Source organism: Podarcis pityusensis (genome assembly GCF_964106645.2).
Source record: "Podarcis pityusensis genome assembly, chromosome: 8".
Classification (NCBI taxonomy): domain Eukaryota; kingdom Metazoa; phylum Chordata; class Lepidosauria; order Squamata; family Lacertidae; genus Podarcis; species Podarcis pityusensis.
Window position 1 is genome coordinate 10,559,902 of NC_138033.1, and position 27,679 is coordinate 10,587,580.

Below are 27,679 nucleotides of genomic sequence, written 5' to 3' on the forward strand. Positions count from 1 at the left end.
CCCCCAGTTCTTCTCTCTGCTTTTGCCTAGTCCCACCCCAACCGCTAACCACACCGTCCTGTTTCCTAACAAGAGGCACGGTCTGGCCACTCTCATCTTTGCCGCTTGCCCAGACTCTGCCCCTCCTCACCTCTCGGCAGCATCCGCAGAGAGGCAGCTGGCGTGGCACCAGGTGCAGCTGGCGTTGGACCTGTTGCAGGCTTCCGGACTGCTGAAGATGAGGCAAGGGTCGGAGGGCACGGAGAGAGCCACCATGCGCCCCAGCGCCACCCCGTTGAAGCCCCCGGAGAGGTAGATGCGCCCTCCGACAGCGGCCACGGCGTGGGCAATGGACTCCATGATGGGCTCTCCCACGACTGCTTCTGCTGCAGAGGGGAAAAGGAAACACACAGATGAGCAAAACTGGAGAGAGAACACAAAGGGCTAAGGACAGCGGCCGGAAGCACATAAATGCACCTATGCAGCCAAATCGAACAACTGAAGGTGTTCTTTCAGAAATGTATGGAAGGAAATGATTTGCAAGGCAAACAGAGAAGATGAGGAAGCACTAGGGAACTTATGAAGCAGCAGATGGGAAGGGGATCTCATCCTCCAGCTTGGCCAGTGAACAGGAATGATGTGAACTGGAATCTACTGACGTCCGGAGGGCCAGAGGTTCCCCATTGCTTCACTAGATAAATGAATATAATTTCTACAAGGGCCCTGTGCAGACGTAACACTGGGCAGTCTTCTAGACAACTGAAAGCACCTTGCAGGCCACACTCTCTGCCCTCCACTCATAAAGGTGCCCTTTTCGAGTTCAGAGCTAACCATGGTTAGCTTTCTGTCTACAGTGAACAGCTAACCATGCTTGATGCCAAGTGAGAGCGTAAAAGCAGCTTCAGAAATGGATTTGGCAGTAGCTTTGTTTGGCAAAAACTCTGGTATGGACGTAATGCTAAGTACAGGTAGCTGAAATGGAGGGATAGAGAAATACCCACACTAGGCAGCAGGAACTCCTTACGGGGTGCCCTCCGCTACCTAACCATGGATAACAGGTGGGCACATGTCTACAGTCAGTCAGTCCACATTGTGGGAGGCTAACCCGCTCTCCTTTATCACATGTACAAACATGGAGGACTTGAAGCCCTAGGGATCTGTGGCAATCGAATCAAATTCTGAACCAATAAGGTAATGTTTCGTTGCAGATTAAAATGACTTGCATCATTTATTCTGCATGCCAAATAGGGACCAGGGAGTATTATTTGTAAGGAAGCTCAGATCGCTGGGCCACAGGCTGATGTCAAATCCTATACCTCCGATCTTACAAAAAAATCCATCCCAGCCCTGACCTGTGCTGTTGGGTAGGATCCAGGTGTTGCAGTTTAGCTGGTAGAAGAAAAGGTGGTTGGTGAAATTCTCGCGTTCTGTGCGCCCTCCGATCACCACCATGGTGTCCTTCAGTACTGCTGCGACATGGAAGAAGTGAGCCAGCGGCTGGTGAGGGTAGTAGGGAACAAGGGATTCAGGAAAGAGCCATTTAGTAATAGCATATCACACTTCCCCCCAATATGAGCCTCGTACTCCACGGGGCCCCTTCTCAAGCCCATTCTTCCCATCAGATTCTACGCTCACCCAAAAGACAGAGATGGCTAAGCTCTGACTCTCCAGGACAGACTATATTATAACAATATATAGTCTTCATTGGCTCCCAGTATGTTTCCGAGCACAATTCAAAGTGTTGGTGCTGACCTTTAAAGCCCTAAAGAGCCTCAGCCCAGTATACCTGAAGGAGCGTCTCCACCCCCATCGTCCAGCACCGAGGGCCTTCTGGCGGTTCCCTCGCTGTGAGAAGCCAAGTTACAGGGAACCAGGCAGAGGGCCTTCTAGGTAGTGGCACCCGACCTGTGGAACGCCCTCCCGTCAGATGTCAAAGCAATAAACAACTATTTTACTTTTAAAAGACAACTTTAGGGAAGTTTTTAATCTCTGATGCTGTATTGTTTTTAATATTCAGTGGAAGTCGCCCAGAGTGGCTGGGGAAACTCAGCCAGATGGGCGGGGTATAAATAATAAATTATGATTATAATTATAATTATAACAATTCTGTTCCTAATATACTGGCTGCCTGCACTGACCATCCAAAGGAACAGCACTGGTTTTCACCTTTAAAGCTCTTCATGGCTTAGGACCCCAATAACAAAACCCTTGTGGTTAATGCAAGAAAGAGCTGGAGTGGGTGGGTTTGGACTCCCATCCCACAGTAAGTGCAAGGGAAGGAGGGAAAGAAAAAAAATGCTAAATTGTTCCATCACTGAAATTGCAAGGAGGCAAAGCACCCTCCCTGGGGAAATGGCGGCTCTGTCAAGTGTTTACAGGATCATGTGCTCATCATGGCCAACCTATACCAGACAGCAGATAACTCACTCGGGCAGGAGGAACAACGAAATCCTCCGCAGGAAAGGGAAGACAAATTGCCGAGAGTGATTTAAGGCTTCAGCTGATGTCCTTATCAGGCTGACTCACACCCAGGGGATGACAAGGCTAAGCGTGCATTACATTGTTCTGTGCAAAGGTTTCGCTCAAGGCAGCTCGCTCCTCCTCCCATATCGGGGGGCGGGGGGAGATCCTGGCCTTGAAATCACTGGGGAAGGGCAGTAGATCGGGGGCTGAAGATCTGCTTTTCATGCTGAAGATCCCAGGCTCAGTCCTGGACCAACTTCAGATCGGATTTGGAAAGACCTCTGCCAGAAACCCTGGAGATCTACTGCCAGTCAGTGTAGACAGTATTGAACTAGATAGCTCTAATTCTGCATAAGGCAGCTTCCTAGAGTCCGATCTTCTGATCTCCACGCCACGTATTTAAACTTCCTGCTTAATTGTGCTTTGTGTGAAGCAACAGAGTCATTGGGATTGTCTACCTCAAACACCCAAACTTCTTGCACTGAGCTTGCCTACGTTCTACGTGATCTCGCCTCTCCTGGCATGTATATGCAAAAGAGGGCACACATGATACAGGTGCAGGCACACACACACCATGCACGCACACACACACACCATTTTCTCATTCCCTCAACCTGATCTGTGTTTGAAAATGAATCTTTTCTCGCTTACACTATCCTACATTTCCCTGCAACACATGGACTTGTAGAGCTGGAAGAGACCAAGAGGGTCATCTCCCAATGCAGGAATCTCACAGACAGTGCTAAACAGACCTCATAATTCATTCTGGGCCTCAGGGCTGTTCAATAGCGGCAACAAAGATGGGCAGAGTCTTCACACTGGGAAACTCTCTGGTGGTTTCTCCATACCAGAAGCCCTGTGTCTTTTTGGGGAAGCTAGTACTTAATAGCACCCTGGCCGCAACTGTTACATTTCTGCCCTGACAGCATCTCACCTTTGGCCCCTGAGACGGAGCCAGCAAGCTCCAGGTCAGGTTGGGATAATAAAGGCTGTAGAGCTCAGGGGAAGCAGAAACCATCTCCACGTGGAAGCGATGGCCGCCAAAGACATAGATGGCATCCGTGCCCTCGTGGTACACAGCCGAGTGTCCGTACAGACCTGAAAAGTAAATTCAATACCAGGTGTTTGTTTGCTGGGTGGGACTGGGGGCTGGGTCTGTGTTTGATCTCACCAGTGGAAATACGGAGTCAGGCACTGTGGGACATTTGTAACGTTTCCCAGCCTGCACGCCTTGCAACTGTGGCACGAAGGGTTTCTGGGATTCCCTGTCTTAGAGCTTTTCAGAAGAGGCGACTGTCTCAGATCAAGGCAACCTTGCCTTCTCAAGAGGAGCATTTTTTGGCTCCATAATCACCTAGTTAATCTCAGGGCCCCACAGCAGGTCAAAAGGATCCCCTACCTGTAGGGGGCGTTCCAGCCTGGCTCCCGGCACGCCAGCTCTCCGACACGACGTTATATTCCAGCAGTTTCTTGTTGAAGCCGTTCTCAGGGGAGTAGCCGCCGATCAGGAGCAGGGAAGAGCCACGGCGAGCCGTGAGTGTGTGACCGGCCACGGCTGGGATGAGAGGGTCCTGGAGAAGTCGGGAAGGGAACAGGGAACCTGTCAGAATCCAGGGCGTATAAAAGAGAAGGGCACAGAGTGTGGGGCACAGAGTTCCTTCCTCTTTCCACCAATGTGGATTTATCTGCAGCAACACTAGTGGAATGTGAGGGGGCCATTTATAGGCTAAATTGCATTCTTTCCCCTCCACCATGGGATGGCTGAGAAGAAACCAGTAGGCTGCATTGTGGAAACAGAGGAGCATATGCTTTGTGCATTAACCCCAGGCCTTTGCCCTGAGACCTCCCGCACTCAGGTGCTCTCCTCATTCCTCAATCGGTCATGTAATAATCTGCTGCCAACACCCACAGTTTCGGATCAGGAGAAGGTACACCCCCAGCTTGGGAGTGTCCTGGAAGCATCTGGTTGCCTGCTGTTGGAAGTGGACTGGCCTGATCCAGTTAACAGGGACCTGCCAACCGCTCGCAGTCTAAATGAGGGGGGTTACCTGCACGAGCCTCCATTGCAAAGTGGTGAGGTTGAGCAGCCAGAAGTCGTTGGCCACCCCGTCGGTCGTCAGTCCACCAAGCACATACATTGCCTTGCAGGAGGGGATGTAGGCGGCCGCGTGAAAGTACCGAGGGTTGGGTCCTGGGCCTCTGTCCTCCGTCCCTGCCAGCATCTGGGTCCAGCGGCGCTCGGCAATGGAGTATCTGCAGAGACACAGTGCCCTCTGTGGCCAGGATGGGAAAGGCAGGGGCGGCCCATTGGAATAAGCCTGGCGGGGGGAGGGTCTCTTACCTGTACACGTTGCCCAGCATCCCCTCTCGCAGAGACATGCCCCCAAACATCCAAAGCGTGGTGTCCGGCCCCTCCACCATGGTGTGGCCCAGGCGGTGAAGAAACCGGCTGGCTGTGTCCTTGGAAAATGCACAGGTGAGGGTTAGATTATAGTGCTGGAGTCAACTCCAGAGGACCCCTTTGTCCTGGGTCTTTCTGCATCTATGTCCACTTAGTGGCCAGTCAGGCTGCTACAGAGACCCTGAGTGCGTAAAATCACAGAATTGTAGAGCTCAAAGGACCCCAGGGGTCATCTAGTCCAACCCCCTGCAATGCAGGAATCTCAGCTAAAACATCCATGGCAGATGGCCATCCAACAACCTCTGCTTAAAAACCTCCAAGGAAGGAAAGTCTACAACCTCCTGAGGGAGAGCATTCCACTGTCAAACGACTCTTACAGTCAGAAAGTTCTTCCTGATGTTTATTCGAAACATCTTTTGTTGTAACTTGAAGCCATTGGTTTGAGTCCTACCCTCCAGAGCAGGAAAAAACAAACTCGTTCCCTCTTCCATGTGACAGCCCTTGAGACAGCTGAAGATGGCTATCATATCTCCTCTCCCTCTCTTCTTTACCAGGCTAAAGAAACCCAATTCCTTCAACCGTTCCTCGTAAGGCTTGGTTTCCAGATCCTTGATCATGTCAGTTGCCCTCCTCCTCCTCAGATAGAGGTCAAACTGATTAGATGCCCTGAGTGTGTAATAAGCCCAAAGCACAGCTATTTTCAAGAGTGACATTGCTCAGAGCAGCAAAACTGTTATTTATTTAATGCAGTATGCTCTCAGTGATAAATTACCCGTTCTCATGGCTCAAAGAGGCCCCAGGCCGGATGACAGATAAAATGAACCGAAAAGCTAATGTCAGAGGGAGCCTTCAAGGGATGTGGGGGTTCACTTACAGCTGTCAGCTGGGTGTCGATCAAGGTCTCCCAAATGATCTTGCCAGCATCTAGAGGGATGGAACAATCTTTGCCGGCAAACCGATCACTGCAAACACACAGACCCAGGCTCTAGGGAAGAGATGGGGAGGGGAGGAGACAGAGAGACAGAGAAGGGTGGGAAAACAATGAGACTCGCAGGAGGAAGCATATGCACGGCGCGCACAAAATTTGGAAACTGGAACAGGCTCTGCACTGCCATCACAATACTCAAAGGCCACCGTCAAACCACCTGAGGCTCATGGGAGACAGCTTTAGATGCAATGGCTTGCACAAGCAATGTGCCCAGGTAACTCCCGTACTTTCTGGAGATTTTCATATGTCAATGAGCAACTAAATATGACTCCTGCACTTCTACCCACAGTCTGCTTGCCTGCTTTTTCCTAAGGTGTAGACTCAAGACCACCTCACCTATGTCCAGTTACCCACCTGCCACCTATCTGCTCAGCAGAATGCAGCCAACCCTACCTGTATCCAAGCACTGCTTTTGTCATGCTGTCGTGCAAGGCCCTTTGGACATACCCGTATCACTGCAGACCAGGCCTGGAACTTAATGCCTTCCAAGCTCGGGAATGCTTTTTGACTGGGCACCCATGTCAGCTCCTAAACTCCCTGGGCAGAAACCAAAACTGGAGAGCCAGTGTGGTGTAGTGGTTAAGAGCAGTAGACTCGTAATCTGATGAACTGGGTTCGCTTCCCCGCTCCTCCATATGCAGCTGCTGGGTGACCTTAGGCCAGTCACACTTCTCTGAAGTCTCTCAGCCCCACTCACCTCACAGAGTGTTTGTTGTGGGGGAGGAAGGGAAAGGAGATTGTTAGCTGCTTTGAGACTCCTTAGGGTAGTGATAAAGCGGGATATCAAATCGAAACTCTTCTTCTTCTTCCCCCTTGTCCGAGGCCACCCTTGTCCCTTGACCCTTCTGAAATATTTCTTCATGCACACACACAAACCAAACCCCCAGGGCTCACCCTGTTGCAAACCCCCTGCCCCACATGAGCGCTGCAGTTGCCTGGGCAGATCTGAAACTGGCAGCTGGGCCCTGTGTAGCCGTTTCTGCAGATACAGCTCCCCTCCTGGCACTCCTGGTTGGGGTGGCAACTGGGGCGGCAGCGGTGCACCGTGTAGGTAGCGTTGAAGCCCGAAGCCTCGGTGGAGTTGGCCTCGTAGTAGATGACCAGAAGGCCTGCAAGTACAGGGAGGGAGAGAATCAGAGGAGCAGCATTCCTAGATTGTGGAACTGCCGAGTTGGAAGGGACCCCCGAGGGTCATCTATCCCAACCCCCAGCAATGCAGAAACATGCAGTTGTCCCATACGGAGATTGAACCTGTAACGTTATCAGCACCACAAGTCTAGGCAAAAAGGTAAAGGTAAAGGACTCCTGAACAGTTAAGTCCAGTCAAAGGCGACTAGGGGGTTGCAGTGCTCATCTCGCTTTCAGGCTGAGGGAGCCGGCGTTTGTCCACAAACAGCTTTCCGGGTCATGTGGCCAACATGGCTAAACAGCTTCTGGTGCAACGGGACACTGACGGAAACCAGAGCACACGGAAACGCCGTTTTACCTTCCCACCACAGCGGTACCTATTTATCTACTTGCACTGGCGTTCTTTCATACTGCTAGGTTGGCAGGAGCTGGGACAGAGCAACAGGAGCTCACTCTGTTGTGCGGATTTGAACTGCCGACCTTCTGATCAGCAAGCCCAAGAGACTCAGTGGTTTACACCACAGCACCAGCCATGTCCCTATACCACAAGTCTAACCAACTGAACTATTCAGCATTGCATAGAAGGATTCAAATTTCCTTTATCAGGGCGAGAGTGTGGAGGAACAAAACAGGAATTTATATTGTGTTCTTCTAGGGACATCCTGAGGGTCCTCAGAAGAATCGCAGGAGTTCTTCAGTGCAAAGCTTGCAGATGGTTTTTTGTGAGAGTAAGCTTGCCTGTCATTAGAGGGGCTGCTCCACAACACACAGCCAAAGAGATGCCTTTCGTAAGCTTTCATTGCCTCTCACTAATGGGAAAGGAATTGAACCCTGTCTTTCACATAAAGGTATGCGATTCGCCATAGTCAAGACATAACGTGGAGCTAAGTAGACCACTGATCTGACTAGCAAACAAATTCATTAAGTTCACACCCTGCATCAAAACTCTTGAATCCAACCTCCTTCCTCCTTCCTACCTGATACGGCCTCCACAGTGATGGGACGGGGACGGCCCTGGCCGCAGAAAGCCCCAATGAGAGTGCGATCCAATTGGATCAGGCCCGTGTCCAGGAAGTCAGGAAGTCCATCAAAGGCATAGACATAGTTATTCTAAGGAGAAAGCGAAGGGGAAGCAAGCATGAGTTATCAGCATTGGATCAAACTTGCTTCAAAGAGATGCTAAGTTTTTTAAATACAGCCCTCTGGTTTCTGTTCTGTGACTTCCAACAGGGGCTCTGGATCAGGGTTTCCCAGACTTGGGTCCCCAGCTCTTGTTGCACTATAACTCCCTTCATCCTTAGCTAGCAGGACCCCGTGGTCAGGGATGATGGGAACTGTAGTCCAAAAGCAGCTGGAGACCCAAACTTGGGAAACCCTGATCTAGATGAAGTTCTCAAGTGATTTTTCATACCCATTTCCTGCAATTAGTGTGGTAAAAAGCGAGTTCACAACAAACACATGCTTAGAGAAATACACATGCATTTTTGGGACGAGATTATGTGGGTGATTCAGCGGCAAGAAATGTGGGGGGGGGGGAGGTATTTGCCCAGTTTGGATTTTGTTTCATTCATGACTGGGCTCCATTAAATAAACTGGGAGAGATAAAGGAGGGTGGTGAAAATTCTTACAATGCCACTCTAATCTTTTGCGCCAATATCTCATTGTAAGAGATGGGGAAAGATTTCAAACTTCCAGCGCCCCAAGAAACTGCCTCCCCCTTAAAAAAAAACCAAGGCTTCATGCTTCTAGACATGCTTTTGAGAGACAGCAGTATGTTTTTAGGCAAAATATGCCAAATGCCATAGAAAACAAAAGAATGAGGAAGCTTTAGTCATGTCCATCTCCTCCTGCTGATTTCTGACATTACTAATGTATTAAATGACAAGCATCTGCCTCTGGAAGTATCACTTGCCTACAGAATCAGCCCCCTGGCCCCCATTGTGCCCACCCCCGTGCTCACCATACAGAGGGTATCGGGTTGGATAGTAAGGGTGATCGTAGGGCAGATCTGCTCAGGCCGACAGGGCTGCATGTCCTCAGTGGTCGACAAGACCCAGACGCAGTAGGAGAGCCCACCCTGCGGGGGGCCCCCAGCCCGCTGAGAGCTCAACGACGAAGAGGAAGAGAGGTTGGCAAGCAAGGAGCGCCCCACACACTCCTGGTAGCAAACGCCCTCGTTTCTGGTGGATAAAAATCAAGCAGACAATAATAGCGCAGCAATCTTTTTGGTTTTGTCATGAAGGGCTGCGCGAAGTCACCCTGCCCTTTAAAGAACTGCTAAGTCTGGCCCAACCTAACAGAAATTCTGAAAATGACAGCATGGCCACTTGGCATCGCCTTGGTCTTTTGAGGAATCGGCCGGGAGGCTTAAACAGCGCTTTGTTTTGGTGATTTTGCAGCGTGTTTCTTTTTAAAAACCACCAACTCTCTTCCCACCCTGCTAACTTAGGACGGGGAAGGAAAAGATAGCCCATAATTAGCTTCCGCAGGAGCCAGTCTGTCTTGGAGGTAAGCAGCAGAAGAAAAAAACAGAGATGGCAATTACCGTATTTTTCGCCCTATAGGACACACCATCCCATAAGGCGCACCTAGTTTTTTGGGGGGGAAATAAAGGGGGAAAATTTATTTTCCCCCCAGGCGCGGGGCTGGGGTGGGGGAAGCCCGAGCTTCCCCCGACCCCAGCCCCCAGAACAGGCAACTCTCCGCAAGGCGTGGGAGCCCGGTGCGGGCTCCCACGGCTTGCAGAGATCTGCGCGAAGCCTGGAGAGCGAGAGGGGTTGGTGCGCACCGACCCCTCTCGCTCTCCAGGCTTCAGCAAAAACCTGCATTCGCCCCATAGGACGCACAAACATTTCCCCTTCATTTTTGGAGGGGGGAAAGTGCGTCCTATGGGGCGAAAAGTACGGTACTCCTCCAAATGTCAGGGATGAAGATTGTAAAGCTAATTTGCCTAACCCTCCCTATTGGAGTAAGAGTTTTTCACTGCAGGACAGCATTCTCCATGACAAAAATTCTGCAGAATTCTATGCAAAAGTGTATAACCTATGCAATTACGCACAAGTTTTCCTTTATAACTTATTCTGGTTTCGCAAGTAAGTGAGAGAGGCAAGCGGGCATGGAAGGTACTAAAACCAGCAGTGGCAGCACCCTTTCAGGTATACCATTACACCATCGTAATGACCAGAAAGCTTCTGTTACTTTTCCTCTTAAAGGAGGCTGAATTCTGCTCCCAGTCATATTCTGTGAGCTTTCCCTTTTGCAATGGACCCAAGCCATGCACACAGCCCTACATAAATACTTCCTGTTCCAGGAAACTGGAAGCATGTGTGTGTATGTCAGTCTTTGTTTTTTTGCTTGTACATGGCACACATCAGGGAGAAGTTCGATCCATTTTGCACCTCTTTAATGACGTGTGAGAGTTTTGCATTACAAATACGCAGTTTGGGCCCAAATGAAGGGCAGCCAGAAACAAAAGACCTTTAAAATAAGAATATAACAACACTAAACATTAATAGAAAGTTTGATGATTCCCATAGCATGTATGTTGGAAGAGCTCTGTGTTTCTTTGATTTTCAGGAGGCGAGTCTTTGGAAAATCGGGGAACTGCATGCTGTGGAAAAAGTAGTTCAACATGACCACTTTTATTGTGAGCTTGGCAAGTGCCCCGTTAGTCCTCAGCAACCACCAGGCGAAATTTCAAAAAGTGGGAGAACTAGAAAAGGTGGGCAAAGTTTTGCACAGACCAAATGAAGAACTGCTTTGCTGTGTCAGACAACAGCTGCTGGCCAGAGGTGCGTAAATGACTGTAAGCAGCCAATCCTACTGCTTGTATCTAGCAGCTGGTAGTCAGTAATATAGACAGCTCCTGAACATGGCAGCTCAACTTAGCTCTTCAGGTTAATAGCCTTCAATAGAAGTTGCTTATTTGTGCAACTTAGGTAGTATTGCTGTAATACAGGGGATGCAACCACAGTCAAATCAACCAGCTTCTCTCACCTGGGGTCCCCATAGTAGCCGGGGGCACAGCGCTCGCAGTGAAGCCCTTCGGTGGGTGGGGCGCAGTAACAGGCTCCTGTGGCCCCGTGGCAATAGCCCATCTTTTCCAGGCCATGCCCATTGCAGGCACACTCCTGGCAGCCGCTCTGATTTGTGGCGTTCCCGTAGCTGCCAGGCCGGCAAAGGTGGCAGCGCTCACCATGGGTCCAGTCTGCAGAGGAGGAGAAAAAAGAGGATGAGACCGATGTGGACATGGAACAGAGGAAACTGCATTCAGTCACAGACTAGCTGGACGCAGAGGAGTGGTGGGGAATCCACAAAGGAAGAAGGCTCAGAGCCTGGGAAGTGGAGGTGGGATGACAATGAGTGATCAGAGGGAGAAGGAGAAGACTGGGAGGTGGTGTCGGAAGCTGAAGAAGCAACAGGGTTTAGTGAGCAGGGAGAATCTGTGGCAGAGAAAAGTCCAGGACCAGAGGCCGAAGCAGAAGGGCAGGAGGCGAGAGGCCAAGGGGCAGAGATGAGTCAGTCTGGTGAAGAGTCAGGGGTGTCTGCGACAAGCTCCCCTCCCCACTTATCTCCCAGAACCAGAAGAGGCATGAAAAGGGCAGGGCACAGGGCAGAGGTCGGCTGCAGGAAAACACCCTGGAAAGGAGGGGACTTAGAGGGTTGTGGGGAGGTGGGGACCTCCAGTCTCAGGAATGGCTTCGTGGGGGCAAGACTTGCCAGAGATGAGTTCGGCATGACACCTCTCTATCAAGCGTGCTTTCGCTAATAAAGAGTTAACCCCAACTTGCACGGTGTGATTTACTGATGGCTCGCTCCTGACAATTACACTGAGTCAGGCAGTTGGGTCCGTCTAGCTCAGTATAGTGCTACCTCAGGTTAAGAACTTAATTCGTTCTGGAGGTCCGTTCTTAACCTGAAACTGTTCTTAGCCTGAAGCACCACTTTAGCTAATGGGGCCTCCTGCTGCTGCCATGCCGCTGCTGCGCGATTTCTGTTCTCATTCTGAAGCAAAGTTCTTAACCCGAGGTACTCTTTCTGAGTTAGCGGAGTCTGTAACCTGAAGTGTCTGTAACCCGAGGTACCACTGTATTGACTGCAAGGACTGGCAGTGGCTCTCCAGGGCTTCTGACAGGAAATCTCTCCCAGCCCTTCCTGCGGTGGGCAGGGGTTGTATCTGGGAGCATGCAAGGCAGATGTGTGCCTCTTGACCGATGGCCCTTTCCTAGAAGGAGAGAAGGAGGTGGCAAGAACTGAAGACCTGTCCTCTTATACCAAACCATCACCAACCTCAGGCCCTCCACAGGTTTTGGACTACAACTTCCATCAGCCCTAACCAGCACAGCTGATGGGAGTTGTAGTCCGAAAACCGTCTTATACTCTCCGAGGTGCACACTGACGGTGCTTTACTGCCCAAAGAACAGCGATGCAACAAAACCGTAAATTAGAAAAGCAGGAGACAAGAAGCATCCGGCTCACTCTGGCATTCGTCGCAAACGCCGGGCCCGCTGAGCCCACAGCTGCTGTGGAAGTGGCACCCGCAGTCCACATTGCACTGCACCCCACTTGGCGGCGGGGTGGCTCCCATGATGGTCTCGGAGGTCCAGCCCAAGTCGCACACGCAGGTGAAGTTGGGGGCCCCGCTGCATTCGCCGTGTGCGCATTCGTCGTAGCAGCTGTGTGAAAACAGAGAGGGCGAGATGGAGAAAGTCCTGGAGAAAGCTCTTCCCAGAGCTACAGGGCCCATGCCCTCAACAAAGTGCAGTTCCCAGGATTCTCTGGGGGAACTCACAAGTTTTAAATGCATGTTGAAAGCGCTTTCAATGTATGGTACAGATCTGGCCAAAGTTCCTTCCTTCAGAAAGACTGGATTAATAGAGAAGGCGCAACCAAACTAACACAGAGTTTCAGAAAGATGAGAGTCTGGGGTCACAGGACCATCACAGGCTCACAAACGCGTCCTGCCAGGGGGCTTCCTGGCATCAGAAGGGTGTCAGAAAAACCTCTGCAGGATCTTGCCACAGGCCCATCTAATCCTGTTCTCACAGTGGCCGAACAGATGCATATGGGAAGTCCACACCTGAGAATTCTTCTCTGCTTAGGATACTCAACATAGTGCCTCTGGCAGTGGAGAGAATTACAGAATCATGAAATCATAGAAGGTATCTCCAAGGGTCCTCTGGCAATGAAGGAATCTCAACTAAAGCATCCATGGCAGATGGCCATCCTGGTTCGTAGCCACTGAGAGTCTTACTCTCCACGAATCTGTGTAACCTTCTAAAGCCAGGCTGGTGGCCACCACTAAATCTTGTGGGAGCAGATTTCATTGTTTGTGAACACTGGGGAGAAATCTCTGCCTGCTTGCTGACAGTCTCTGGTTCCTGTAACCAGAACCAAGTTCAAGGAACACCCCCCACCTCACCCCAAACCTGCCGAAAGCGTTTTGCCCGCCCCTCGTGCCCAGCCTACTCACGTCTGGTTGCAGTACGCCACCCCGTCCCCCGCATAGCCTCGGTTGCAGTGGCATTCAAAGGAGTCGGGTGTGTTCTTGCAGCTGGCAAAGGGATGGCAGTTAGCCAGGCCCAGGCGGCACTCGTCCACATCTGGGCACTGCCCGTAGGACCACTGGGCTGGGTGGGTGGGAAGCAGCCCGTGAGATTCCCAGAGGGCCACAGAGCAGTTCAGGAAGGTGTTCAGGCCTGAGAAATCCCCAGGGAGGCACCTGCAGAGGGGAAAAGGAAGAAGTTATTCCTCTCACAACGGTCCCAGGGTTGAAACTACCTTTGCTTTCAAAGGATTCCCTGCCTATAACACCTGTATGACAAGGAGAAATTAAGCAAGCGCCGTATTTCCCTCTGCTGACCCTCCACCAATGGGGAAAACCTCTGGCTGTTGATTTTTTTTGCTGCCACTCAAAGAAAAACAACGACCCCATGGAAAAGACTTGGCAACCTTTCCAGCACAAACATAGCAGCTTGTAATTTCTCCCTTCAAAATTTTACTCATTTTATTTATAAAATTTGCATACCACCCTTCACCTGTAGATCTCAGGGTGGTTCGCAACGTGAAAACACCATATTAAAAAACACAGAATACATGATAAAAATAAGAACCACAACAAACCAATGATCCCCGCCCTCTCCCGCAAGATGTTTAAAAGGGCACTGGAGGTTGATCAGCCAAAGGTCTAATTAAACAGGAACACTTTCGTCTGGGGCAAAAAGGTGTATAATGAAGGCGCCAGGAGAGTCGCCCTGGGGAGAGCATTCCACAAACGGGGAGCCACCACAGAAAAGGCCATTGTCGCGTTGCCACCCTCTCGCAAAGGAGGCACACGAAGAAGGGCCTCAGAGGATGATCACAGGATCTGGGTAGGTTCATGTGGAGAGAGGTGGTCCTTCAGATATTGCAGTCCTGAGCCCAGCCATAACTGAAGTTAAAATGGTGAAGCTGAAGTCAAACCTGAGGTTCCTAATTTGGTGCGACGCACTAAATGGTGGGTTGACAGCCAGGCCCCCTTGTTCTACTCACCCCCTGGAAGTAAGCTTAATAATAATAACAGTAATAATTTTATTATTTGTACCCCACCCATCTGACTGGGCTGCCCCCGAAAACATAATAAAGCATACACATTGAAAGGCTTTCCTGTACAGGACTGCCTTCAGATGTCTTCTAAAGGTGATATAGTTACTCATCCGTGGCCAGGCTAAAACAGGCACCTTGTCTGTGTGGTGGGGAAGAAGAACCACTGTAAACATGAGTCTTACCTGCCCAAGGTGGGGTTGTCCGAGTTGCCGCACCAACCACATTCAAAGTTCTGCAGGCATTCCCGGCATGTGTTGAACCGGGTGCAGTCCAGGCACTGGGGCACAGAGTGCACGCTGGGGGGAGGGGAGGGGGGGGAAAGAGGTTGGTGAGCAGCTCCTGCATGTACTGGGTTCGAGAAAGAAGGAAAAGAGGGAAGAGGGGTCCAGAGGGCTAGTAACCTGATGCCTAGCAACTTAATTTGTCAATTGGATGACTCTGGTTTTGCTGTAAATAAATTGTTTTGAAATTTAAGTAGTCAAGTTACTAGCCCTCTGGACATCTTCTTTCCTTCTTTCTCAGGAACTTGGAACCAGCTACAAAAATATTTTTCTGGGGCAAGGCGGAAAGGGGCCTTTGCAGGCTCTTTCAATGGTGTTTCAAATATACGCGATTTCACTGAGGGGTGTGGTGCCTCGGAGCGTAACTCCTGCATAAATGGGATGCTTATATGCATCTTGTGGAATGAATGAATGAATAAATCGCCATCTCCTTTTCCACTACCACTTCCCCTCACGCGGTGCTTAACCTGGGCTGGGGCTCGCCCATATTTGATCATTCCTTCTGGAAACCTATTACAGTGGTACCTCGGGTTATGAACTTAATTCGTTCTAGAGGTCCATTCTTAACCTGAAACCATTCTTAACCTGAGGCGCCCTTTCACTAATGGGGCCTCCCGCTGCCGCTGGATTTCCATTCTCATCCTGGGGCAAAGTTCTCAACCCGAGGTACTACTTCCGGGTTAGCGGAGTTTGTAACCAGAAGCATTTGTAACCCGAGGTACCACTGTACTAGCATTTTTATGAGCCAGGAGTGTTGCTCTTCCAAACTGCGGCCTGCTAGCAGAGGGAAGCTCCTCTGAGCCTGTGCAGATTCTGCCTTTCTTCTTTCCGCCGAACAACCACGAAGGAGACCGTGACTTCCTCACGCCCCGAGTCTTCCTGCTGCATGCCCAACATACCTGTCATACCAACCACGGCAGTCTCCATAGGGGTATTTGGCCAGGTAGGCAGCGAAGAAGAAGCAGCTACGTGTGGACTGGCACCAGGCACACTGGCTGGAGTTGGAGAGGCACTCGGAGCAGGTATTGCGCCTGGAAGACGAGAGGAGAAACCAACGCTTTCAAGACCCGCTCTCAGAACTACTTTGCCCCTTCTGCACCTTCCAGGGCCGGATTAAGACCTTTAGAGGCCTGAAACACTTTAAAAGACTTTGGTGCCCCCATATATATCTAATTCAAACTATAAACAACAATAAACCATAAAACTCAAAATGAAACAAAACCTACGGTACGATGGAAAATGAATGTTTATTTTTGTATACTTCTGCTTTATATCTGATTTTTCCCCGCCTGCTTTTTTCTAATTGCATAGTCTTGCATAGTTTTTCTAATTGCATGGTCAGATCCTCAAAACTAATCTTACATAACATATCTGCCTCTATACTTGACAGAGATAAGGAATCCAGCCTGTCTTGTTGCATAGTTGTTCAGTTGGGATTTTTAATATGCGCCAACTGAGAAAACGAGCAATTTGAGACCATTAATGTTAGAAATCCAACAATGGAAAATTTCTGTGGTGTCCCCTTGATGCCCTAAGCATTACTTTGCGTAATGGTTAATCCAGCCCTGGCGCCCCCACTTCCTGATTTTTTCCCCTGGTTCTGCCGCTGCTTGAACCAGGGCTTCCCAGGTCCAGGCTGTGCTAGGAATCCAGCATCTTTGATTCCTGCATTGCAAGGGGTCAGACTAGATGACCGTCAGGGTCCCTTCCACTTCTACAATTCCATGATCTCAGGCTTCTTGAAGATAAGACAGTGCTGCTGCTTCCCCACTGGCGAAGAGCGGGCATTAGATGCTGGATCAGAGCGAGCTTTCTGACCTGAGCAACCAGTAAAGGTAAAGGTAAAGGGACCCCTGACCATTAGGTCCAGTCGTGGCCGACTCTGGGGTCGCGGCGCTCATCTCGCTTTACTGGCCGAGAGAGCCGGCGTACAGCTTCTGGGTCATGTGGCCAGCATGACTAAGCTGCTTCTGGCGAACCAGAGCAGCGCACGGAAATGCCGTTTACCTTCCCGCCAGAGTGGTACCTATTTATCTACTTGCACTTTGACGTGCTTTCGAACTGCTAGGTGGGCAGGAGCAGGGACCGAGGAACGGGAGCTCACCCCGTCGCGGGGATTTGAACCGCCAACCTTCTGATTGGCAAGTCCTAGGCTCTGTGGTTTAACCCACAGCACCACCCACGTCCCAGAGGACTCCCCAAATACTTCCAAGCTTCCCTTTTCTAGTTTTCCCTGCTGCCTTCTTCCCTGCAAGGCTACATGTCTCCCATCTGCTGGCTGGCACCTCAGCCCCAGCCACGGACTGCCCCTCGCTCTCTTGACCTAGCTCTCGTCCACTTCTGTTTGTGGCCTTCGTGCTCGGGAGGGCAGAGTCTGACCAAGGTTACTTTCTACTGCGGCCTTATCCCAAACCTTCCCGCTGCCCCCGTGGCTCACTCACTGGTTGCAGAGTTTGGGGCAGTCCTTCGGAGAGCGGATCGCACTGGGGAGGCGGCCCCGGCGGCTGCAGAGGAAGTCCCCCTTCTTGCTGCTGTTCACTTGCCACTCGCAGAACGGGTCCTGGAGCAGGGGAACGAAAGAGGAAGCGTGGGGCTCACATCCAAATGAGTGCCAAGTCTCTCGTTCCGTAAGTGCAAGGATTTACACTCGTGCAAGAGAACTCTCCCCCATTTATCCACAGGATGGATAAAAATCAAAGATTTTTTAAAAAAAATTAAAAAGGCTTTTTAAAATTTTTAAATAAAATGCTTTTGGAGGAAGAATCTTTCTAAAGATAGTTTTCAGTTTAAGTTACATTATAGTCCAAAGGCTATTCATCAGGAAATAAGGATTTGTTTTAAGTTTTACATGTGTGCTGAAACTCACTCTAAGGTTTTGGCTTGTTTCCCACATCAGTTAACAAACATGCTATAATGTTATTGTTTTATTTAAATAAATTATCTAAATTGTTATTAAGGAAATGATTGTTTTTCTCCTTCCAATAAAGTACAGCAGAAAAGTTGTCCAAATATAAACAGTTAACTTATTAAACCTCACAATAATTTCATAATTATCTGTTTATGTATTTCTAATAGTGTAACCAAATCAGTAATTTTTGATAAAACTGCAAAAACTAATCTGAAAATTCATTATTCCAAAAATGAAACCTTTATCTGGTTGTAAATATTAAAGATTATACCAGAAAGAATGAGTCTGACTAGTGATTTAAATCAAATCCACCCTGTTTGAATTATGAGCAACAGAAGGAATTAAGAGATTGTCATTGTGATATAAGAGAGAGACGATAGGGAGCAGGAACAGCGGAGGATAACAAAAACACCATGGAAAATGGAGTGGGAAGTCAACAAAAGAAAAGATAGATTTTTATGTATTGGGGTGTATATGTGAAATTTAATAAAATATAAATGGGGGGGGGAGAGAAAGAAAGAAAGAAAGAAAGAAAGAAAGAAAGAAAGAAAGAAAGAAAGAAAGAAAGAAAGAAAGGGTATCGGATGTAACCGCTGTAATGCAGAGTCAACAATCCATCTCCATTGCTCCTATGCCTTTAAGATTTTATCCCTCAGCAGAGAAATGGGTTTCATTGACAACAACCTAACCTAGACAGATCAGACCCATCGTTCTCCGTGCACAGATATTGTTGAAAATACAATGGTCCTCCCTGCTGCACTGAACTGCACCTGCCTCCCCCTCTCCAAAAAAGGCTCTGCCCCAAGGAACACACAAACCCGCAAGCCATATCCCTCTCACCTTGCTGCAAGCGTGGCAGTCTCGGTAGTCCTCGCACAGGATGCAGTTGCCGGGGGCCAGGATGAGGCGCACGCTGCCAGCGCCACAGCCGCCGGCATCGTCCTTATGTGCCAGCCGCCGGTGGCAGGTGGCACTGACCGGGCACCAGCCGCAACCCTGGTCGGCCAAGCAAGCCAGGCAGGAGCGGTAGGTGGCGCACAGCTCTGAGCGATAAGGCTCCAGGAAGAAGTAAGAGATCTCCTGGCAGGAGAAGAGAAACGAAGATAAGCATCACCTGGTACAAACATCGCCACATCTCTCTGTGTCGGAGGGGATGCAGCGAGCGAGGTTCGCTTCCTTTATGTCTATTTCATTTCTTAAAATTTATATACCACTTGATTGTTTAAGAAACAAACCAACCTCAAAGCAGCTTACAAGAAGAACGCATGGAAATAACCAGTAAAAAACAACAATTGTAAAACTTCAAAAAATCATTAACATCTTGATGTTAGCATTAAGATAAATTCAACAGGGTAAATAAGTTCTGATGGATGTAATAATGGAATGCTGAATGGTTTAGTTTATACAAAATATGCAGGGATTTATATTACGCAAAATGAACCATGGAAAGAGAAGAAGGGAAGTCACTGATATTTTAAGGTTGTTTAAATGAATATTTTAAAATGTAAAACAGAAAATTTAATAAAAATTATAAAAAAGATAATAATTAACATCTTCTTTTTCGGACAATTTAAAGAAATATTCTTATATTATGAATACGTTAGCAGGATTTGAACTGTGAGCAACAGAAGAACTTGAAGATTATAGCACTGTTGTTATGATAAAAGAGACACAAGACAGGGCGCAACAGAGGGAGAGTAATAAAAACACAGTGGAAAAGGGGGTGGGAAGTTGACAAAAAAATAACAAAGAAAAATGTTTTACTATGTACTGAAATGCATGTGTTCAATTTTTGGAAAACTTAATAAAAAATATGATAAAAATTCATTAATATCAGCGATATACTAAAAACACATGTCAACATTCTACATGTCTACATAGAGAAAAATGTTTTGGCAGGCCCAGGAAAGAGTACAGCTGGTGTCAATTGGCAGGGAGTTCCAAAGTGCCACACTAAAAAAAAAGCCCATGGGAAGCCCAAAAGCACAAGAGCCCTCTCCCCTCCTCCTGTTCCTCCCGGATCCTGAATATTCCTAAAAAGCTGCCGAACCTCCTCCCTTGTCAACGGCAGCAGTCTGAGCTCGCGGCAACATGAACCAGAAAGCAGTGGGTTCTGCGCTCGAAGTCCCTGAAGACGAGCGAGGCTGTGAACCTCTCCCCACAGAGAGGGCAAAATACTCACGCTGCCCCCGGGCACTCCTGTGCGATCCCACGTGAGGGTCAGCTCGCTCGTCTGCCCGTTGCCAGAGTTGTTGAGGTGGCCTTCAACCAGGACGGTGTACTTATTGCCCCTCTCGGTGCTGGGGAAGAGGCGCTCAGCCCCAGGGCGCTGCAGTAGCCGCTTCTCTTTCTCCTGCTGCACTGCCCAGCGGCCCACCTCCTCCTGTAAGGGAAGGCGGGAGGGCTAGGAAGAGCAAGTTCTGCAGCCTAGAGTGGCCTTCAAAGCCAGTCAGAAGTTGGGGAAGCTTTACAAAGATGCACTTACTTGCTTGCTTGCTTGCTTGCTTGCTCACCTGCCTTTAAGTGTAAGAGTCTCCTGCAGGCGAGCTGGTCTCCCCCACCAGTCCCCCATTACTCTCCTTTTAAAAAAGGGGGTTTCTGGTGACTGGGCCGCTGCCTATGTTTGATTATGGTCACCAAATGCTATGAATCGGAACCATTTTAACACTACAGTGGACGCTCGGGTTGCAAACGTGATCCGTGTGGGATGCACGTTTGCAACCCGCAGTGTTCACAACCTGCAGCGGTGCATCTGCGCACGCGCGGGTTGCGATTCGGCGCTTCTGCACATGCACAAAGCGCGATTTAACGCTTCTGTGCATGCGCGACCGCCAAAACCTGGAAGTAACCCATTCTAGTACTTCCGGGTTTTGGCGGTCCGCAACCCGAAAAAACGCAACCTGAAACGTCTGTAACCCGAGGTATGACTGTACTTAAAACGGCATCATGTAGCAGTGGTTAAAGTGTGGTACTAAGGCCTGGGAAACAAGGGTTCAAATCCCCAGTTGGCCATGAAGTTTGCTGGGTGACAATGGAGTGCACTTCTGAGGGTGAAGTCAAGCCACTGTGTTAGCAGTGCCAAAGTAATCTCCTTGGGAGTCCAAGCTTGGGCAGTGTGGAGGTCCTGGGCTGCCCAGGTGATGAGACCCCCCTCTCAGACTCACTGATGTAGTCCAAAGGAAAGCAGAGCAAGACATTTGGCACCGGCTGGACGGCAGGTGTTGCCGGAAGGAGGCGTACAAGACTCTATCCAACCGTCTTAGGGACTGAACTCCGGGTTTTTGCAGGGATCTCTCCTGAAGATATCCCACAAGGCAGCAGAGGTTTAGGGTCAAAGTTTGCCTTCTCCTAGATGGGCCACCTTCCCAGGTGGACAAGCCCCATCTGCCCCTCACTTCCCTCTACAGCAGGTGTGGAAACCACCTTCTTGACTGTTGGACCCAATCTTGGTCCCGTCTGCTCAATCCACCAGAGTCTGTCTCTGCATGCCAGGAAAGTCCCTAGCTCACCACGGGTTTGAGATCCATTGGCTACTCTCACCTGGTTCAGACTCTTCCTTAGCTCTTAAGGCCCCCCACATTCTCTCTCATAGGCCCCATGGGGAGTACAACTCTGATCTCTGACCACTGGCCATGATGGATGGGGAAGAGGAAGGCTGCCCCAGAACCTTTCAAGCAGACAGCCCCACCCCCACCCTGAAACCCCCCACAATTGAAATACTTTACTGTCACTTGTACAACTTGTATACAGTGAGATTACATGAGCACCCCCCACTCAGCTCTCTTAGTCTTAATTCCCCTCGTTTATTGACGCACACCCACCAAACTCCAAAGTCAGTTGCCCTGTTGTTATCTTTTCATTCAGCAGCCTAACAGCCCATGGATAGAAGCTGTTCTTTACCCTGTTGGTGCGACTAATCATGGTTCTGTATCTTCTGCCCGAGGGCAGGAGATCAAGAAAGTGCCGGCAAGGGTGTGAATCATCCCTGAGAATTTTCCTCACTCTCCTGAGGCAACGTTCTTCCGCTGTTTCATCCAGCGGATTCACGGGACAGCCCATAATATCTTGTGCTGTATTCACCACCCTCTGTAGGCCCTTCCTATCAGCTGATGTCAAACCAGCGTACCACACCGTGATGCAGTATGAAAGGACACTTTCTATTGTGGACCGGTAGAAGGAGATCATTAAATGTTGATTGACATCGTTCTTTCACAATACAGTGGTACCTTAGGTTACATACGCTTCAGGTTATATATGCTTCAGGTTACAGACTCCGCTAACCCAGAAATAGTGCTTCAGGTTAAGAACTTTGCTTCAGGATGAGAACAGAAATCGTGCTCTGGCAGCGTGGCGGCAGCAGGAGGCCCCATTAGCTAAAGTGGTGCTTCAGGTTAAGAACAGTTTCAGGCTAAGTACAGACCTCCGGAATAAATTAAGTACTTAACCCGAGGTACCACTGTACTCTGAGGAGATGGAGTCTCTGTTGGGCTTTCTTAACCACCTGGGTTATATTGATTTTCCAAGGAAGGTCTTCACTGAGATAAACTCCTAGGAATTTAAAGGAAGAGACTCTTTCCACACAGCCCTCCCTGATGTACAGCAGGGCTAGTTCTCTTCTCTTCCTCCGAAAGTCCAACACCATCTCCTTTGTCTTGCTGATATTAAGGTATATATATTCCATACCCTGCGGCACCTTATCTCCCTGTCGTATGCTTCAAACCCCAGTTCTGCCCCCGGACTGTTGTATCCTTACCAGCTCCGACGCGCCAGGGGCCCGGGCCAGCTTGGCAATCACAAAGAGGCGCTGGATGCGTGCCCAGATTGAGATGTCTTCGGCAGGTCCGGAGCTGCTGACCAGCGGGTGAATGAAGCCCTTGTAGACCAGGGAGACGTCCATCTCCGTGCTGGGGTTGAGGGTGATCGTGGTGCTGCGGACGATGGAGACCTAGGCAGAGGGACAGTTGTCACAGGCTGATCTCTTGTAGAGTCCAGGGCAGGGCAAGACCACCTTGAGACGGCTGGTCTCCCTGCCGCTTCTCTCCATTGTCCAGAGCTGGGTGGCATCGCCCACCTGGCACCACTCAGGCCATCAGTTCAATAGCCACTGCATACTCAGAGAAAGTTGGGGAAAATGGCAAATTAGGGCGTTATTAAATTACTGTTTTGGGGAAAGAAATAAGAGGGTTTGCTCTTCAGATAGGGCAAGAGAAAAGGCAAAACAGTACCCCAGAGTCCCATCCAGACCAGGCAGTCAAGAAGGATTACTGTAGTCGATGTTATCGAAAGCTGCTGAGAGGTACGGCGGAACCAGCACTGTCCCTGCCCAGCTCCCAGCTTTATGTTATCTGCCAGAGACTTAATGGCATTAAGAGACTTAGCATGATGGTTAAGAGCGTTGGACTAGGACCCGGGAGACCAGGGTTCAAATCCTCCCTCAGCCGTGATGTTCATTGGGTAACCTTGGGCCTGCTGTCGCCTCTCAGCCTCACCTACCTAGCAGGGTTGTGTGGAGGATAAAATGGGGAGGGGGTGAACCATATATGCCACCTTGATCTCCTTGAAGGAAAGAGGGGATATAAACGCAGTCATAAATGAAAAATAATATATCTGTGGCATCCAACTTCCTGAAGAATTGTGGGGAAAGATGTGTAAATCAATCAATCAACAAATTGGACATTATTTTATTTCATATTTTTTCTTCCCAAGTGTATCGTAATATTTTTTTAATTAAAAAAACCCCATATTTTGAATAGGTTACTTTTCTGAATGTTTTAATTACAGATAACCTATTATGGAGCCGAGTTAAATTAAATTGCACTGTATTCAGATCACGGCCCTCCCGTGTGATGGATGCGTGTGTCTTTTAATGAACACAGCAGAGTGAAAAATTATGAGTCATTGCAGGGAGGGAATGTGTTGTGTTGTGTATGAATTTAATAGCGTTTAGCTTACTTTTTAGTTGCTATCTTGTTAATATCGTTTTACAGATTATAAATGCCTTATTGATTTGTTAATCGCATGGTACGACTAACGCTGTAATTGTGATGTTTAGCTTATATTCTAATTGTCTGTTTGTTAATTGTGTTTTATAGACTGCAATTGGTTTACAGACGATTTGTTAATTATATTATATGATTTACGCTGTACTTGTGATGTTATGCTTTTTGTTATTTATTGCTTGCAACCTGCTTTGGGATTCATTTGACTGGAAAGCGGCAAAGAAATGCAACCGATAAATCAATCAATCAATCAATCAATCAATCAATCTGCTGATTGTGTATATAAATCGGAAGACCACTCTCGCCATTACCTTATCAGGCTGGGAATCGTTGCGTGGCTGCTGGTAGGTGATGAGGTGAAGGCCGGGGAGGAAGTTTTCATGCTGACATTGAGCCAAGGAAGTGACAAAGAAGGGCTGAGGACCCCACCAGCCATAGGTCCCAGAGATTTTCCCCACCTGGCACCTGCCCTGCTCTGCGGGGGAAAAGGAAACAGGAGTGTCGGACAGTGGATTTCTTCAGCACACGGTTTCTGTTGAAATATGAAAGGCGCCGGCTCCTTACGACACACCTGTTTGGACAAGCATTCTCCTGATCTGAATCTCCTGTTTTTATTTTTGATTTTCACTGCTATGCTGCTTTAATGGGCTTGTTTATTATGCATTTCAATTACAGTGGTGCCTCGCAAGACGAAATTAATTTGTTCCGCGAGTTTTGTCGTCTTGCGATTTTTTTCGTCTTGCGAAGCACGGTGTCGGGAAAGTTTTGGAAAAGCTTCAAAAATCACCAAAGTCTTTAAAAACCTCAAAAAAGGCTACCACACCGCGTTCTATGAGTTGCTCCTCGAAGTCAAGTCGCAACTGTATTAACGGTGTTAAGAAAAAGGAAACAAACTTGCAAGACGTTTCCGTCTTGCGAAGCAAGCCCATAGGGAAAATCGTCTTGCGAAGCAGCTCAAAAAACAAAAAACCCTTTCGTCTAGCGAGTTTTTTGTCTTGCGAGGCATTAGTCTTGCGAGGTACCACTGTACAGACGTTTCAGCGTTTTGAATAAATTGCTTCAGGGTGTATTTAAATATTATTATTAAGAGCATTTGCAACCCATTCTTCAGCCAAAAAGAGTCTCAAAGTGCCTCACATGCACTCAGTTAAGAGAAGGCGGTTCCTGCCTGCAAGCTTACGGTCCTTTAAAGAAAGGCACACAAGGGGAAAAGAAATGGAGGGAAGAGGAAAAAATAAAACTCAAGCGTCCCAGCTCTTAAACAGAGGTTCTTATAATGCCCAGCTGCAACAGTTCAGAGGTAGGTGATGCCTGCCTAATGGAGTTTCCGTCAGCAAAGTAGATGAAGTGAGTCCCTGCTTCCCATTCTCCCTCACTGAGGCAGTGAACTGCCTTGGTTTTCCTTCTTGAAATCAAAGGCGATATACAACTTCTATTATTTATCATTATTTTTAATCTCTTTAAAAACAACAATGAAGAATACAGTGTTCGTTCCTGTCAACTTGCTCCCAAGCTTGTGGCAAGCCTGTAGCCCCAAAAGAGCATTATTTGTAATGTCACTTTAAGAAGTGTGCCTCGTAAACGCGGGTTTGTGGCAACAGGCAGAATGGCCCGGCTTGGCTCACTTACCTGAGAGAGGCATGCAGGTCTCGTTCTGCACACACCAGCCAAAGGGTCCCGGGGCACGAGGCAGAGAAGCGTTGGTGCCGCCGAAAGCCAGGCAGGACTGGCAGTCAACTAAAAGGCGGGCCAAGCCCAGGCAGCCAGTATTGGGGCACTGAGGGGGAAAAACATTAATGAGCCCTAAAAGCTTGCACTCCCAGTAGCCAGCATGGTGCGCTACAGATGTTGTCAAATTACAACTCCCACCATCTCACAGTGGACAACCAGTGAGATTTCCATTCCTGTCCATGCACAGCTACTCATCTCCAGATCGTCACGCACCCCACACCCCCAGAGTTAAAGGTAAAAAAAGGTAAAGGACCCCTGGACGGTTAAGTCCAGTCAAAGGTGACTATGAGGTTGTGATGCTCATCTCGCTTTCAGGCCGAGGGAGCCGGTGTTTGTCCACAGACAGCTTTCCGTGTCATGTGGCCAGTAGGACTAAACCGCTTCTGGTGCAACGGAACACTGTGCCGGAAACCAGAGCGCACGGAAATGCCGTTTACCTTCCCGCCGGAGCGGTACCTATTTATCTACTTGCACTGGCGTGCTTTTGAACTGCTAGGTTGGCAGGAGCTGGGACAGAGCAACGGGAGTTCACTCTGTCACAGGGATTTGAACCGCCAACCTTCCGATCGGCAAGCCCAAGAGACGCAGGTGGTGCTGTGGTCTAAACCGCTGAACCCCCAGAGTTACTCACAGTGCTGTGGGGCTGGGTACTCTGGCAGCCTCTCATACACCAGGCACATTCTGGGTCCTTGGCACACGTGGTTTTTTCAGTGTAAATGGAGCAGTAGTCCAAGTGGTACTGAGGCCGTGGGGGGAGAAGCAAAGGTGTGGGTCAGTGTCCCCTCAAGTCAGTCCTGCATCCAGAAAGGCACTCAGCTGCCTTACAAAGTGCCCCACACAAAGGGAGGGTGTGTAGCTCCTGCCCCCCACACCCTGCCCTCCAGCAGAATGCAAAGACTGTCTCTGCAACAACACACATTCTTTATTTTTTAATGTATCCATTTTAAGGTGTTACAGACAGCTTGAAATAGAATAATGTGACAATGATAAGCACATCTCCAGTTTGGCATGGGAGTTTCCAACGTGGGGGCTAGCAGACTCTGTTGATGTTTGGGGCACCAGGCACCATTTTGAATCAAGATGGCGGACTAACACTTTTGGCGTGACTTCACCTGATTTTTGGGAAGCGGGTCCAAAATCACAAACTGTGCTGTCCATTTTAAAAGCACAGTTTTTTTTCTTTGTTTGTTTCCACAAATCACCAGACACCCCTGCTGGTTATAAATAAAGCAATAAATAAAATAAAATAAAATAATCTTAAGCGGTGAATAAGAGTACTGAGGGAGGGGAACATAACACGTAAATCATAAAACAAAATTTCAAAGCCTAATTAGAATTCCTCCATTGCATAGACTATCAGTTGCAAACTAAAACAACAGTTCATCTGGAGAAAGCTTGGAGGAAAATAAGGGTTTTCAACAGGTGTATAAAGCACAGAACAGAGGGAAGAAAGGAATTGCGTACATGAACACCTCAGGAGAGACCATTACTTCCTGGAGCAAGTTAACCAGCCTAATTCTCTAATGAACCCCAAGTCTCATGCATTTATTTGTAAAATTTCCCAGTTTTACGATTTTACAGTTAAAAGTATACATCTGAGAGGCCCTAACTGGGGTGTATGTGGTTGGCCTGGTTAAGACCAGAAGGCCCTCTCCTTGAGCACAGGGGACAGGCCAGCTCTTAGGATGCTGAGGTTTCGATGGGCCCACGGTCAAGCAAGCCCATCGGAAGCAGGGAAAGGGAAGGGGTTAAGGGAGGCAGAGTCACTTACCATCTGAGAAGGCACCTGGAAGACAAAAGTGGGCACCTTGTACGCTAGGAGGTCTCCCCGCGGCACCCCGCTGTAGCCGCCAGCCACAACCAGCACGTTCCCGTTCATGACTGCGGCCACATGGGAGTAGCGGCCTCGCGCCTGGGCCTGAGTCTTGGCCTCGTGTTCTGAGGGAAGGAGAAAGAGACCTGGTCAAGGGCAGCCTATTGCGGTGTCACAACAAGGCGCTGGAATTGGGGCCCGGGAAATATAGGGTGCCATATAAAACTATACATTTTGGGAAATGGTTTGTCTGTCTATCTGTTCCCCGTGGGTTTAGCCACCTCTCGAGATATCGTTGCCAAACTTGGCATGAGTGTTCTGAGGTGGGGGCAGCAGTCTTCGTCACCAACTGGTCACTAGGTTACAAGTTGGCGGACCAAAATGTGACTTTGGCATGACCTTGC

The 27,679-nt window shown here is 49.0% G+C and overlaps 1 protein-coding gene across 2 annotated transcripts in view; it reads right to left on the bottom strand.

The window, feature by feature from the left end:
• The window catches only part of MEGF8 (multiple EGF like domains 8), a 58,959-nt gene that overhangs the window by 18,354 nt on the left and 12,926 nt on the right, over positions 1-27,679 (bottom strand). The window contains exons 11-33 of one of the 2 annotated variants that reach the window (XM_081018561.1): positions 27,234-27,400; positions 26,094-26,201; positions 25,361-25,508; positions 24,043-24,206; positions 22,486-22,677; positions 19,915-20,115; positions 18,573-18,812; positions 17,266-17,384; positions 15,724-15,855; positions 14,726-14,839; positions 13,432-13,680; positions 12,438-12,634; positions 10,956-11,166; positions 8,920-9,139; positions 7,937-8,069; positions 6,726-6,940; positions 5,718-5,828; positions 4,784-4,902; positions 4,491-4,695; positions 3,842-4,013; positions 3,377-3,540; positions 1,332-1,476; positions 131-362 (exon numbers count right to left, since the gene is read on the bottom strand). In XM_081018561.1, coding sequence (XP_080874687.1) covers positions 131-362; positions 1,332-1,476; positions 3,377-3,540; positions 3,842-4,013; positions 4,491-4,695; positions 4,784-4,902; positions 5,718-5,828; positions 6,726-6,940; positions 7,937-8,069; positions 8,920-9,139; positions 10,956-11,166; positions 12,438-12,634; positions 13,432-13,680; positions 14,726-14,839; positions 15,724-15,855; positions 17,266-17,384; positions 18,573-18,812; positions 19,915-20,115; positions 22,486-22,677; positions 24,043-24,206; positions 25,361-25,508; positions 26,094-26,201; positions 27,234-27,400 — 3,958 coding nt within the window. Of the gene's footprint in view, positions 1-130; positions 366-1,331; positions 1,477-3,376; positions 3,541-3,841; positions 4,014-4,490; positions 4,696-4,783; positions 4,903-5,717; positions 5,829-6,725; positions 6,941-7,936; positions 8,070-8,919; positions 9,140-10,955; positions 11,167-12,437; positions 12,635-13,431; positions 13,681-14,725; positions 14,840-15,723; positions 15,856-17,265; positions 17,385-18,572; positions 18,813-19,914; positions 20,116-22,485; positions 22,678-24,042; positions 24,207-25,360; positions 25,509-26,093; positions 26,202-27,233; positions 27,401-27,679 lie in introns of both variants that reach the window. The other variant, XM_081018560.1, reaches the window with a different exon arrangement.